This window comes from Podarcis vaucheri, assembly GCF_965113315.1.
Source record: "Podarcis vaucheri genome assembly, chromosome: 17".
NCBI classification, from domain to species: Eukaryota; Metazoa; Chordata; class Lepidosauria; order Squamata; family Lacertidae; genus Podarcis; species Podarcis vaucheri.
Genome location: NC_138755.1, coordinates 3,193,772 through 3,207,480, shown reverse-complemented (window position 1 = coordinate 3,207,480; position 13,709 = coordinate 3,193,772). Strand labels below are relative to the sequence as shown.

The 13,709-nt window shown below is 45.6% G+C and overlaps 1 protein-coding gene across 2 annotated transcripts; it reads left to right on the top strand.

The window, feature by feature from the left end:
- The first annotated feature begins 6,177 nt into the window (after window positions 1-6,177).
- On the top strand, window positions 6,178-13,690 carry OPN1MW3 (opsin 1, medium wave sensitive 3). Of its 2 annotated transcripts, XM_082205877.1 has the most exons (6): window positions 6,183-7,947; window positions 8,419-8,715; window positions 9,151-9,319; window positions 10,018-10,183; window positions 10,812-11,051; window positions 12,057-13,690. In XM_082205877.1, exons 1-6 carry the CDS (start codon window positions 7,839-7,841, stop codon window positions 12,171-12,173), a joined length of 1,098 nt encoding a protein of 365 aa, XP_082062003.1. In that variant the 5' UTR covers window positions 6,183-7,838; the 3' UTR covers window positions 12,174-13,690. The 2 variants fall into 2 exon arrangements, with proteins under 2 accessions (XP_082062002.1, XP_082062003.1); XM_082205876.1 differs by having other exon boundaries at window positions 6,178-7,947; window positions 10,812-12,167.
- Window positions 13,691-13,709: the final 19 nt, after the last annotated feature.

Sequence of the window (13,709 nt, the reverse complement as noted above, 5' to 3'; positions counted from 1 at the left end):
ATATTTAATACAGTGGTTGAGCATTCTTTCATCTTCAGTGTCAATTCCGCAGACCACAGAATTAAGCTTGAAGATCACAGTCTGGGAACACCGGTGACAGGGGACTGTCCTGCCTAGGAAGGTGATCCAAATACAGCTGTCAGCAGCAATATAGGACAAAGAAAGCGAATGGAGTTTTTAAGCCACAACCACACTCTTGTTTAAATGCAATTTCCTGGATATTTCTCATCGTTAGGCACATCAGCTTTCCAATGTCACCCTGTCCCTGCTCTCAGCAGAGCATTGCTCTTTATTTCGTTCCCCTGCTGGGTGCTCCAGTTGGACCTTTGCCCTGACCTATACACTCAAGTGATATAACAGCAATTTACTCTGGAGCAGCAATGGAAGTGACCCAGCCCAGCTTAATATCTGCAATGCAGGGATCACAGCTAGAAAATCCTCAAGAGACGGCCATTCAACCTCTCTTTAAAAACCTCCAATGGAGGAGAGTACACAACCTTCCAAGGGACTTTAGTTGAGATTCCTGCTTTGCGGGGGTTGGACTAGATGATCCTTGGGGTCCCTTCCAGCGCTAAGATTCTGTGGTTCCATGAGTCTGTTCCACTATCAAACGGCTCTGAGGGTCAGAAAGTTCTTTCAGATGTTGGAATCTCCTTTCTTGTAATTTGGATCCATAGGCTTGGTCCCTGCCCTTCAGAGCAGGAGAAAACAAGCTTGCTCTCTCTTCCGTGTTGTAGCCCTTCAGCTATTTGGCCCATCACAAGGAATATGGCCAACCAGAGTCTATTAAAAAGTTCCACTTCATTTTGCCGTCTTCACAAAACTTCTAAGTCATCAGTGTGACCATCAACATGTGGGATCCAAACCTGATTCTTGATGCTATATCCACACGATTCAGAGGCCCCCTTACCATTAAGTGAGATGTAGTCATTTATTGTAGTGGCTTCTTCAGGTGGAAAAGTTAAGAGGCCATGCCATGTTACGGCCTCCAACTCTGTGTCATTCAGGGGGTGCATTGCGGAGTACTAACCAGGACACTCCAACATATTCTTCTTTTTCTCCTACTTGATTTTCTGCCCCGGCCAACATTCAATCAGCATCAGGGTTGCCATATTTTGAAGACAAGAAAGAGGACACATTTGCGCCACCGGCACTGCCACGTTGCCCTTGCACTCTCCCTCACACACTCAGTTACACACACACACATTGCCCCCCCCCACACTGAGAATAGCAGAGCCGCCACCAATGCTGCTTTTGCCGCCCCCTACTCCTCTGGAGAGATTCAGCCTGCACTTCCCTCGCCATGAAGCGGGCAGCAGGGCTCACGGAGGGATTCCGGGATTCCTGGCCCAGGGGAGCTCGGTGCTGTGAACCTGGAGAGATGGCGCCAGGCAAGGAGCTGGGGGGACCGGGGCAGGCAAGCAGTGAATAGGTTCATGCACTGCCGCCCCCCAATACAAGTGCCCCAATACATGTCTGCACTCCCCGCCTCCCCCTAACTATGCCACTGCGCACACACACACATACACACACACACACACACACACACACACACACTGCCCCCCTATTTCCCCCTCCCCACTACCTTGGTCCTTGGGCAGCTTCCCAGCCAGTTTGAGGGCACTGTGGAGGGACACAACTGCATGCATATGCTCCCTTGGAATGAAAGAAAAATACCTGGACATACTTGCAAATTCTAAAAATTCCCCCAGAGATTTTTACCCCTGGAAAAAAGAATGTACAGTGGTACCTCGCAAGACGAATGCCTCGCAAGACAAAAAACTCGCTAGACGAAAGGGTTTTGCGGTTTTTGAGCTGCTTCGCAAGACGATTTTCCCTATGGGCTTGCTTCGCAGGACGGAAACGTCTTGCAAGTTTGTTTCCTTTTTCTTAACACCGTTAATACAGTTGCGACTTGACTTCGAGGAGCAACTCATAGAACGCGGTGTGGTAGCCTTTTTTGAGGTTTTTAAAGACTTTGGTGATTTTTGAAGCTTTTCCAAAACTTTCCTGACACTGTGCTTCGCAAGATGAAAAAAATCGCAAGACGACAAAACTTGCGGAACGAATTAATTTCGTCTTGCGAGGCACCACTGTATCCAGGAAAATCTGGACATATGGCAACCCTAGTCAGCATTCTGTGCACACTAAGCATTCTCCATCCTGACAAAGCCACTGAGGTGTGTGTTCCCCTTTGCATTTTTGGTCTCCTAAACATTTTTTGCAGTTCCACAAACCTTTGTGTTCCTTCAAGTCTACTGACTCCTCTCTTCCCCCACCCTACAGGAAAGAGTTATTTATTTCTTTTTACATGCAACTTGCTATTGTTCAATATTTTGGGAGTCAGAAACTCCTACCAACAGACCTATACCTCTCCTCTCTTTTGAGTGTTGATGACTTTAGCTGCACAGACACCTGCCACCATTTTGTGACAGGTTCTGCCCCTGCACGGCCATTTTGTGACTAGAGGGCCTGTTAAGTCTGTGCAGCCATCTGACAGAGGGGGCTGTTGCATTCCTTATTTAGGCCACAGTGCTGTTGTATGTCCAGTGAAGCAATCTTTGAGGTGCTGTTTACCAACATGTCCATTTGGGCTTCTGTCAGTTCCTCATTTTTTCAATCCATGTTTCCATATCAGTTTGAATTTTTAAAAAGTCCTTATGAAAATTCATTGGCATTTTAATGCAAATTTCTCCTAATATACACATTTTTTACAAAGCAGTTTCTCATAGTAGAATGCATTTTTATATATCTTCACAAATATATGCATTTATATGCATACTTTACCCTAGCATATGCCTTTTAGGACAAGTTCTTTGGTTGGAGAGCTGCATTGCAAAATTCAGAGAAATGTGGCTTTTGAATCAAAATCCCCACCCCACCCCCGTGCCTCCCGCATACCCCCGAAACATAACTGCTGACTTATAGGTTGCTTCTCTGAAACCCACATTCCTCTTCCCTGGAGCTGACTTTCATACTGCCTAGTTAAACCTCCTGTGTAATAGCAAAGGTATGGGAAATGGACATGGCAGGGGGCGGTCATACATGCTGTGCTATTCACAGGAGTGAATGAAGCCAATTTGTTCAGTTATTATGACCAGAATTCCATAAAAGAGCTGGATTTTACCAGATTTTCAGATGGTTTTTCAAAGTGTGGGTACTAAACACATACACACACACATTTGGAATACTAGTTATTATTCATTTAGTTAAACATATCAGATAGATATATATAATTTTATTGTATACAGGAAAAAAAGGAAATAGAAACACTTGAGTGTCTGATATGTTTAATTAAATAAATAATAGCTAGTATTCAAAAACTTCACTGGAGTCTCAAAGTATTCCCAACAAAGTGTATGGATTTATGTTTTCTCATACCTTATTATATCTCCCTATCACCGGATGGGACTAAATCTTTAACACAGCCAAACAAAAGAGCTAATATGTGAAGACAATAAAGAAAGATCTAAAGGGTTTGAGACCTGGATATCTTGAAGGACCACCAACGCTTCCTGATGTTATGCTTATCACCTGAGGCCCTTATTGGAGTCTTCCCCGACCCCCTGCCTTCTGAAATTAGGCAAGTAGTGACAAGTAAGACGGCATTCCCAGGTGTGGCCCTCTGAGTGCAGAACACCCTTCCAGGGAATCCCATCTGACACCAAATCTGGTATCTTTCTGTTGCAAAGCTAAGACATTCTGCAACATATTATCCTCAGTATTAGTCTGGCTTAAATTCCTTTTTGCTGTCTTATTGCTCTGTTTTCTTTCTTTCTTTCTTTCTTTCTTTCTGTTTTGTTTATTAATTACATTTATATGCATGCATATTGTGGTTTTTCACTGCTCTAGTTGTGTTAACTCTATACTGTTTATGATGTTTATGGTCTGCGAACCAACTACGCTAAACTACTACTACTATTGCATTTATAGTCTGCTTTCCTCCAAGAAGCTTGAGGTGGTGAACAGGCTTCTCCTACCCATTTTCTTCTCCCTGTGTCATGCTCCCGTCCCAAAGCACGACAACGGTGGCTCTTACTTGAAACTAAATATAGATATTTATTCAGGCTAATAAATGTGCAAACTCGGCAGCGGGATTTGAGTCCAAAAGTCATGGTCCAAAGGGACACAAGCAAGGCAAGAGATGCAGAACTGAACAGCACCAATGAATATGTCCCAACAGTCTCCCTCATCTCCTCCCCAGCTTTTGAATACAAGATGGGGCAAGCTCACTTGCAAGGCTCTCTTCCCATGAGACTCCTGCATGTTCAAATGTACACTGCTTCTGGGTGAGTGTGTCTGATTTCACCTATGGAAGCAATGCTCCTCTGTCTCCAGCTCTGCCTCCTCACCCTGTTTTGCTCCTCACCCTGAATGGGTGAAATACTCTCCCCATGCTCTTCCCCAGTGAGGTGCTACACTCCATAGGAAGGGTGATGAAGAGAGACAGTGGATCTGCCTTCCCCCTCCCCAACATCTGGAGTCATAAGGGGAGGACCTCCATTCTGTTTTTAAGTGTCCAGCCTGTTTTGTCTTCTCCTCTTCTTTCATCTGTGGTTTATTTATTATTTCATAAAATTTATACATAGTTCGATTGTTAAAAAGCCCCCGTCAAAGTGGTTATGAAAGGAAGACAATAAAATCAGGGTGGTATGCAGTGAAAGCCTTACTCAGAAGCAAGAGTTGATAGCTGAGGTGTGTGAACTAGATGTTAGAAGCAGGCAGAAGTCAGAGAGAGAAAGAAAAAGGGAGGGAGGGAGGGAGGGAAGGAAGGAAGGAAGGAAGGAAGGAAGGAAGGAGGAAGGGAGGGAGGGAGGGAGGGAGGGAGGGAGGGAGGGAGGGAGGGAGGGAGATATCATAGAATCATAAAATTGTAGAGTTGGAAGGGACCCCAAGGGTAATCTAATAGAACCCCCTTGCAATGCAGGAATCTCAGCTGAAGCATCCATGGCAGATGGCCACCCAACCTCTGCTTTCAAATCTCCAGGGAAGGAGAGTCCACCACCTTCCGAGGGATCCCATTCCACTGTCAAATGGCTCTTGCCATCAGAAAGTTATTCCTGATGTTGAGTTGGAATCTCCGTTCTTGTAGCTTGAAACCTCTGGTTCCCTCCAGAGCAGGAGAAAACAAGCTTGCTCCATCTTTCATGTGACAGCCCTGGAGATACTTGAAGATGGTTATCATATCTCCTCTTAGTTTCCTCATCCCCAGGCTAAACTTACCTAGCTCCCTCAAAAATTCTTCATAAGGCTTGATTTCCAGACCCTTGATCATTTTGGTGGCCCTCCTCTGCACACTTTCCAGCTTGTCAACATTGTTCTTAAATTGTGGTGCCCAAAATTGGACCCAGTATTCCAGGTGTGGTCTGAGCAAGGCAGAATAGAGTGGTACTATGACTTTCCTTGATTAGGACACCATACTTCTGTTGATACAGTCTAGAATGGCATTAGCATTTAAATTTTTTAAATTTTTTTAATTTTTTGCTCCTGAATGCATCACACTGCTGACGCATGTTGAGCTTCTGGTCCACCAAGACCCCTAGATCCTTTCCACATGTCCTGCTAGTAAGCCAAGTGCCCCCCATCTTATATTTGTGCATCTAGTTCTTCCTGCCTAAGTGCAGAACCTTACATTTGTACCTACTGAAATTCATTTTGTTAGCTTGGGGCCAGTTCTCCAATCCGTTAAGGTCATTTTGAATTCCAATTCTGTCTTCTGTGGCATTAGTTAGCCCTGCCAATTTGGTGTCATCTGCAAATTGGATGAGCATCCCCTCAAATCCTCCATCCAAGTTGTTTATAAAGATGTTGAACAACAACAGGCCTTGTGGCACCCCACTTGTCATTTTTCTCCAGGATGATGAGGAATAATAATAATAATGATAATGATAATTTATTTATTTATACCCCACCCATCTGGCTGGGTTTCCCCAGCCACTCTGGGCGGCTTCCAACAAAATATTAAAATACAATAGTCTGTTAAACATTAAAAGCTTCCATAAACAGGGCTGCCTTCAGATGTCTTCTAAAAGTCTGGTAGTTGTTCTTCTCTTCGACATCTGGTGGGAGGGCATTCCACAGGGAGAGTGCCACTACCGAGAAGGCCCTCTGCCTGGTTCCCTGAAACTTGGCTTCTCACAGTGAGGGAACCACCAGAAGGCCCTCGGTGCTGGACCTCAGCTTCCGGGCAGAATGATGGGGGTGGAGACGCTCCTTCAGGTATACTGGACCGAGGCCATTTAGGGCTTTAAAGGTCAGCACCAGCATTTTGAATTGTGCTCGGAAACGTACTGGAAGCCAATGTAGGTCTTTCTTTTTTCTTTTCTTTTTTTGTTAGAGCGTTTATTAATTTTCCAATAAAAAAATCCAATTAACATATTTAATCATAATCCAATAAAAATAAATAATAAAATAAAAAAGATCGAATTGTCTTCCAAATTGTAATTTTGATTTTAATTTTGATTTATCGGCTTCCCACAGTCTGAACCTCAAAGCATATCCAAATCTCAGTGCTGCCTCTCATTGATATTTCCATATTTCCATATCTCGATTTTATCTCTCCAGACTTCTTTGCCTCTGGCTCTGCGATCCTCAATCATGTCAGAAAACAGATAACTTAGGCGGTCCAGAAGGATGTTATGGTCGATTGTATCAAAAGCCGCTGAGAGATCCAGCAGAACTCGGAAACAGCTCTCACCTTTGTCTCTAGCCCACCGGAGATCATCAACCAAGGCAGTTTCAGTCCCGTGATGAGGCCTGAATCCCGACTGGAAGGGATCCAAATGGTCTGTTTCTTCCAGGCGTGCCTGGAGTTGTTCAGCAACTTTGGTTTTGGTCCTCCAACCAGCTACAAATCCACCTAACAGTTACTTTGTTCAACCCACATTTTGCCAGCTTCCTCACAAGAATAACATGGGGGACTTTCTCAAAAGATGTTTGATTTCTGTTTGAATCCAAGGCTGCAGTTATGGGGAAAGCAAGACTCCCTTGGGGCGTTCATGCTGTGAACCCCTCCATCACAGGCTCAGGTTGTATATATGTTTAATGAAACATATAACATAAGGACCCCCCAGTTTCCACTGTGGTTCATTCTAAAGGAAACACAAACCCAGAGAGCCCTGGAATCTTGCATCGCTCGGAGCTTGGGGTGGCATGCACAAGATGATTGTCGTTCTGCTTAAGGAAGCATTTTGTGGGGTTTGTTTTGGCCTTGGCAGAGGACAGGCAATTCTGAGGCATATTGCTTTGCGGCACCATGGTTGGTGAGTCCATGGTGAAACCTTGCCTTCAGTGATGAACAGCTATCTCCGGCTGTAGGAAGATTGGGCCAAAACGTCCTTTGGCCTAGTTAGAAAAATGGGCCATTAGGAAATTGCAAGGAAGGACCGTTCTGAGAGGGATTAGCTGAGCTCTTTTGACTCTCTAATCACCCTTCCATGCTCATCCCTCACCTGAAGTGTCCGGCAAAGACACCCATGGTGACGCAGGGTACGCGTGAGTCCTTCATGCCATGGTAAATGGGGGGGGGGCTGAGACAGGGAGGGGGCCAAATCGCAGCCCAATTAAGGGATAAAACATTTAAGGGCTTTGGGGATCTTGTGCTCCAAGCTGGGTGCTTAATCCACCTGGGGGGGTAGGTATATAAATTAGTATTTGTCCTGGACCCTGGCACAGACAAGCGGATGGGAGAGACTGAGCGGTAGCGAGGGAAAGAGAGAGGAAAACAGAAAGCAACAGAGACAGAGAGAATCTAGTAGGAAAGAAAAAGCAAAAGGGAGGGAGTGGGACAGGGCAGCAAAGAAGTGCAGGTGGAAGGTGGGAAAGAGGCAGCAAAGGCCATGACAGAAGCCTGGGATGTGGCTGTATTTGCTGCCCGCCGGCGCAATGAAGATGATGATACCACCAGAGACAGCTTGTTTACTTACACCAACAGCAACAATACTCGGGGTGAGCCCAGCAACAGGGCAGCAGAAATGGGGGGGGGGTTGGAAGCCTAAAATTGGGGATTAGACATGGGGGTGTACTGGGATTTAGTTGAACCTTGATAGAGCAGGTGATGCAGCAAGGGGGATAGTTAGTTGGTTACAAGCCTGTCTAGGGGACAAGTGTTCGAAAAGTGGAATTTGCCCAAGGTTTTTTGGGAAAGGTTCTGGAAAGTGTTTGGGACTAGACAAGGAAGGGTTCTCAGCTGGTCCAGGTGGAGGTCTCTGTGTGCAACTAGAGAGAGGTGTGACCTTATCCACTTTCCTGGTGTATGACTTGTGAAGGGGAAGGACCCTGTACGGTCTGCAAGGGAAGGGACACTAAGAAAATATGGGGAGATGCCTTCCCAAGTCTTGGTACAGTAGATTCCTGATGGATTATCTTGTGAGGCAGGCTGGGATCCCTCCAACTCCTAACCTTTTCCCTCCTTTGCAGACCCTTTTGAAGGTCCAAACTATCACATTGCACCACGATGGGTCTATAACATCACTTCTCTCTGGATGATCTTTGTGGTTGTTGCCTCGGTCTTCACTAATGGTTTGGTATTGGTGGCCACTGCCAAATTCAAGAAGCTACGGCATCCACTCAACTGGATTTTGGTGAACTTGGCAATAGCTGATCTGGGTGAGACAGTTATTGCCAGCACCATCAGCGTCATCAACCAGATCTTTGGCTATTTCATTCTTGGTCATCCCATGTGTGTGTTGGAAGGATACACCGTGTCTGCTTGTGGTAAGAGGCCAAGGGATTTCTTATTTACAATAATTTCTGCTTAATGCTCTGCCATCCTATTCCTTCCCTATGTTATCCCTCCTGGCTCATATATTTACCCCCATTTAATCACAAGCCAGAGTCCCGTTGTCTTCCAAGATCACCACACTCTTTCCACCCTGGTTCTCCTTGTCAGGAATTTATGGGGTAGAAGGAATGCCAGCCCCACCCTTATCCCTGCTTGTCTTCCTCCTATGAATTCTGTGCATTCCAGAACTCTTTAGCTATGGTGTTTAGCAAGTGCAAAAGTTTGATCTACAATGCCCTCAACTATGATTGTAGTTGCTGAGAAAGCCAGGCAACGGGAGATGAAATGGGACAGTCCCAAAGTCTCGTGGTAGAATCCATACTCCCTTTTTGTGACAACTGCGCCCTCTGCTCTTTCCTCTCCCACAGGCATAACAGCCCTCTGGTCTTTAGCCATTATCTCCTGGGAGCGTTGGGTTGTTGTCTGCAAGCCCTTTGGAAATGTCAAGTTTGATGCCAAATTGGCCATGGCTGGCATTGTCTTCTCCTGGGTGTGGTCTTGTATCTGGACAGCACCACCCATCTTTGGCTGGAGTAGGTGAGTGTGAGGAGAGACTTGGACCAGCAGCAGCTGTGGAGAGAAGCAAGTAATGTAAGCACATGTACATAAAAAGAAGGGCTGATGATGGGGACGGGGAAGGTTAGACCCTATTCCATTTCAACTGTGCTAGCAAGACAAGTGCCACAAGCTTTGCCAAAGTAACACAGAACTGTTCAAGCCAGGCAATGTCCACTGAGAAAGATTATAGGGAAAGAAGAGGTCATGGAGTTCTTTGCTGTGAGAAAATCTGCCCCTTTTACAGTCCGTGAGATATTACATGTAGCTTTTGGCATGGGGAAATTTTCTTGGGGTTGTGAAGCTTAAGTAGGGTATTCTATTCAAGTACTGCCTCAGGCAATGGGCATTTATGTATAAGGCTTAAAGCAGTTTGTGTCAATCAGCTTGTCACAGGAATGTTAAAACTACAGAATGGTTAGAATGTTTATTCATCTCACAAAAGCCACCACTCCATGTGTGTAGCCAGGATTTGGGGGGGGGAGAACCTCAGTTAGCTATGTATTTTTTTATTCCCCCCTCCCACTACACCCTTGCACTGCTCTGTTTTCTCTTTTGAACTGCTCTGGATGAGAGACAGGCGTTCTCTCATCAAATAGTGGTGGAAGAGACTCAAAGGTGATTTACCGTAAGTCCTGTTTGTGAAAATGGTCTTCCTCTTTCCTCTCCCTGTCCTGCAGGTACTGGCCCCATGGTCTGAAGACATCATGCGGTCCAGATGTATTCAGTGGCAGTGAGGACCCTGGAGTTCAGTCTTACATGGTTGTGCTCATGATCACCTGTTGCTTCCTCCCACTGGCTGTCATCATTCTCTGCTACCTGCAAGTGTGGCTCGCTATCCGTGCGGTGAGCACCCACCCTATCCTAGGACCCCACCTCTGCATGCCCTGACTCTCCCTCAGGCTCAGAACAAAGCTTCACACAGGAACAGTCACCCTTAATCCTGTCCCTTTTGCTGATTCTCCTGTTTCTGAAACTGCATCTCTCCCAAACTTGAGCTACCATACCTCTGGGATCTTTGTCTGCGATCAAACTACCAATTGCTAACATTCTACCATGCCTTCATTTTACTACTTGCACTGTGGAATCCCCTTGTTCACATTGCAACCAACAGTAGAATGTTCTCTCCATAGCTGCATGCCAGACAAGACCCCACAAATATAGTGGGATTTTCATTTCTGTAGCAGACCCCACTCTCTGCCCCTTCTTAATTTCTTGGTGAGCCCCTGTTATCCAGATCCAGTTGGCACCCCCCTCCTTTCCACTGGATTCCTTCCCTTTTCCATGGCTTGCTGTATATTGCTTGTGAGAAGATAGCCTGGTTGAAACATACCTGGATATAGTCTCCCATGAGACCTTCTCTTGTTTTACCTAAACCAGGTTTGTTGCAGGTTGAATTCCTCTCCCCCATGTTCTGTGTGTGGGAATAATCTAAACACCATCTTTAATCTCACCTCCTCTTCCTCTTGTACAGGTTGCTGCCCAGCAGAAGGAGTCGGAATCTACACAGAAAGCTGAGAGGGAAGTATCAAGGATGGTAGTGGTTATGATCATCGCCTATTGCTTCTGCTGGGGACCATATACGATCTTTGCCTGCTTTGCTGCTGCCAACCCAGGCTATGCCTTCCACCCCCTTGCAGCTGCCCTGCCTGCCTTCTTTGCAAAGAGCGCCACCATCTACAACCCCATTATCTACGTCTTCATGAACAGACAGGTAATCTGCTATATTGTAAAATGGAGAATTAAGAGGCTAGCCAAGATATTAAAAGTACTGAAAACCAGAGTTGTAAGGGAAGGGATTTATGGACAGAAAACCCCATGTAGGATGAATGGCCTTGTAGATGACGCATGTTGTACAACTATACACACTGGAGGCATGTAGAACTGCTCGCCACTTCTGATTAACCTTGTCTCCATTTCCTCCACCCACTTGCCCTCTCTCTTAGAATCATGGAACTGTAGAGTTGGAAGGGACCCCAAGGGTAATCTAATAGAACCCCTTTGCAATGCAGGAATCTCAGCTAAAGCATCCATGGCAGATGGCCACCCAACCTCTGCTTTCAAATCTCCAGGGAAGGAGAGTCCACCACCTTCCGAGGGATCCCATTCCACTGTCAAATGGCTCTTGCCATCAGAAAGTTATTCCTGATGTTGAGTTGGAATCTCCGTTCTTGTAGCTTGAAACCTCTGGTTCCCTCCAGAGCAGGAGAAAACAAGCTTGCTCCATCTTTCATGTGACAGCCCTGGAGATACTTGAAGATGGTTATCATATCTCCTCTTAGTTTCCTCATCCCCAGGCTAAACTTACCTAGCTCCCTCAAAAATTCTTCATAAGGCTTGATTTCCAGACCCTTGATCATTTTGGTGGCCCTCCTCTGCACACTTTCCAGCTTGTCAACATTGTTCTTAAATTGTGGTGCCCAAAACTGGACACAATATTCCAGGTGTGGTCTGAGCAAGGCAGAATAGTGGTACTATGACTTTCCTTGATTAGGACACCATACTTCTGTTGATGCAGTCTAGAATGGCATTAGCATTTTTTGCTCCTGCATCACACTGTTGACTCATGTTAAGCTTGTGGTCTACTAAGACCCCTCAATACTTTTCACTTGTACTACTGACAGGCCATGTGTCCCACATCTTAGTGCAGCTGGTTCTTCTTTCATAAGTGTGGAATCTTACATTTGTGGAACCTTACCTCTTCCTTTCTCTCCTGCAGTTCCGTAACTGCATATTGCAGCTCTTTGGCAAGAAGGTTGATGATGGCTCTGAGGTCTCCTCTACTTCCCGCACTGAAGTCTCCTCTGTCTCTAATTCTTCTGTATCGCCATCATAAGAGCCCCATGCCTGGATGGACACCGTGACAGAACTCTGCCTCCCAGGAGAGCCCCAGTGATTGTGAGCCTCCCCTTCCTTCTGTGCCGTATGGATTCCCTTTGAGCATATGAAATACTGGCCTGCCATCTCAACAGATCCTCTCCTTTGAACTTAGACTGTGCCCCAGGCTGGGGTACTGCTGTTTCTCCTGTGGTTGGGGGAGGGAAATGTTTCTATTTTTCTCCGAGAATTGTTTTTGGATGGGGGTGAAGGATGCAGAATTCCATGCTCAAATATACCAGCATTGTGCACCTTTCCTGGGACATCAGGGGTTGCTTGGACACTCCTTCTCCTCAGCTGAGATCCTTAAGTAGTCTCCCACTTGTTAGTCTGTCTCCCAGAAGGGAGCAGAACTAAGGGGGCTCCTTGTGGGAAGTATATAGCTTTTGTAAAGCAACTCTGTCCAAGGCCCTTCCTTGAAACTGCCCCGAAGACCACACATCCCAAGTTCAACACACTGATTCCTGTGGATGAATGAGTTGGTGGATGTGAACCAATATAATTCACAATTTGACCATGCAGCACCTATTTTGATTCCCTTTTGCTCTGTCCTTCCTATAAAAAAAAAATCACTGGTACCAGAGAGTGCATCACAGGGGTGGACAGGTGAATAAAGTTTGTCCTCCAAGGTGTCTGTGCCTCAGCAAGGTTGGGTGTATTGAGTTCTAGCTCTGTCTAGGAGCTGACGTAATTCTAATGTGGGACAGAACCACGGAGAATCAGCACAAGCCACCTTGGACACCACTGAGGACTTAGTGCTTCTCCCCAACACGGCTCAACTGGAACCTTTCTGTACATAGTGTTTGATACTAAAGCCTATTGTGTCCCTGGGACATCTAGCTAGAAATGCAATGGGGGAAATGAGAAAAAACAAAAACAAAACTGACTGCAGCAAGAAGAATGAGATAGAGAATAAAGATTTTTAACTTCTGTATAAAAGCTCAGTTTTTATCCTACAAACTATGTAACAAAACAGTGTTTGATGTACGGGAAGGGGGTGCAATAGTTGCCAGAGTAATAACTGTGGAGAGAGGAGAGTAGTTTTCGTTGCTTGCAGGTGCAATCAATCAATCAATCAATTAAGACAACCATGAGGCAAGGTGAAGCAGTTGCCTCTGGCAGGAGGGTTTTCAGTACTATTAAGAGTTGAAGAATGGGAGAGAAGAGATCTAACCCACCAGGCACAATCCATTGGGAAGTTCTTGTGTGCAAATTCTATTGACATGAGCAAGAGCTGAATATGAAAAGCACTGCCATGGAGAGTGCCTTTTGTTAATTAGGGGGTAATAAGATGCAATTAGGTTTTTCTACCTCAGGACAAGTTCCATTTGTGTGTGTTTTTTTCATACTCAAGTCAGCTTTCAGAACATGTGTGTGTCCTAGCTCTCTGCCTACTTCCTGCTGAATCACCTTGCTTAGCATGGATACCACCACCCAAGCTCCTTACAGATTTTTGACCCATCTTGGATGTTGCAACCTAGAGTTAGGCTTGTCA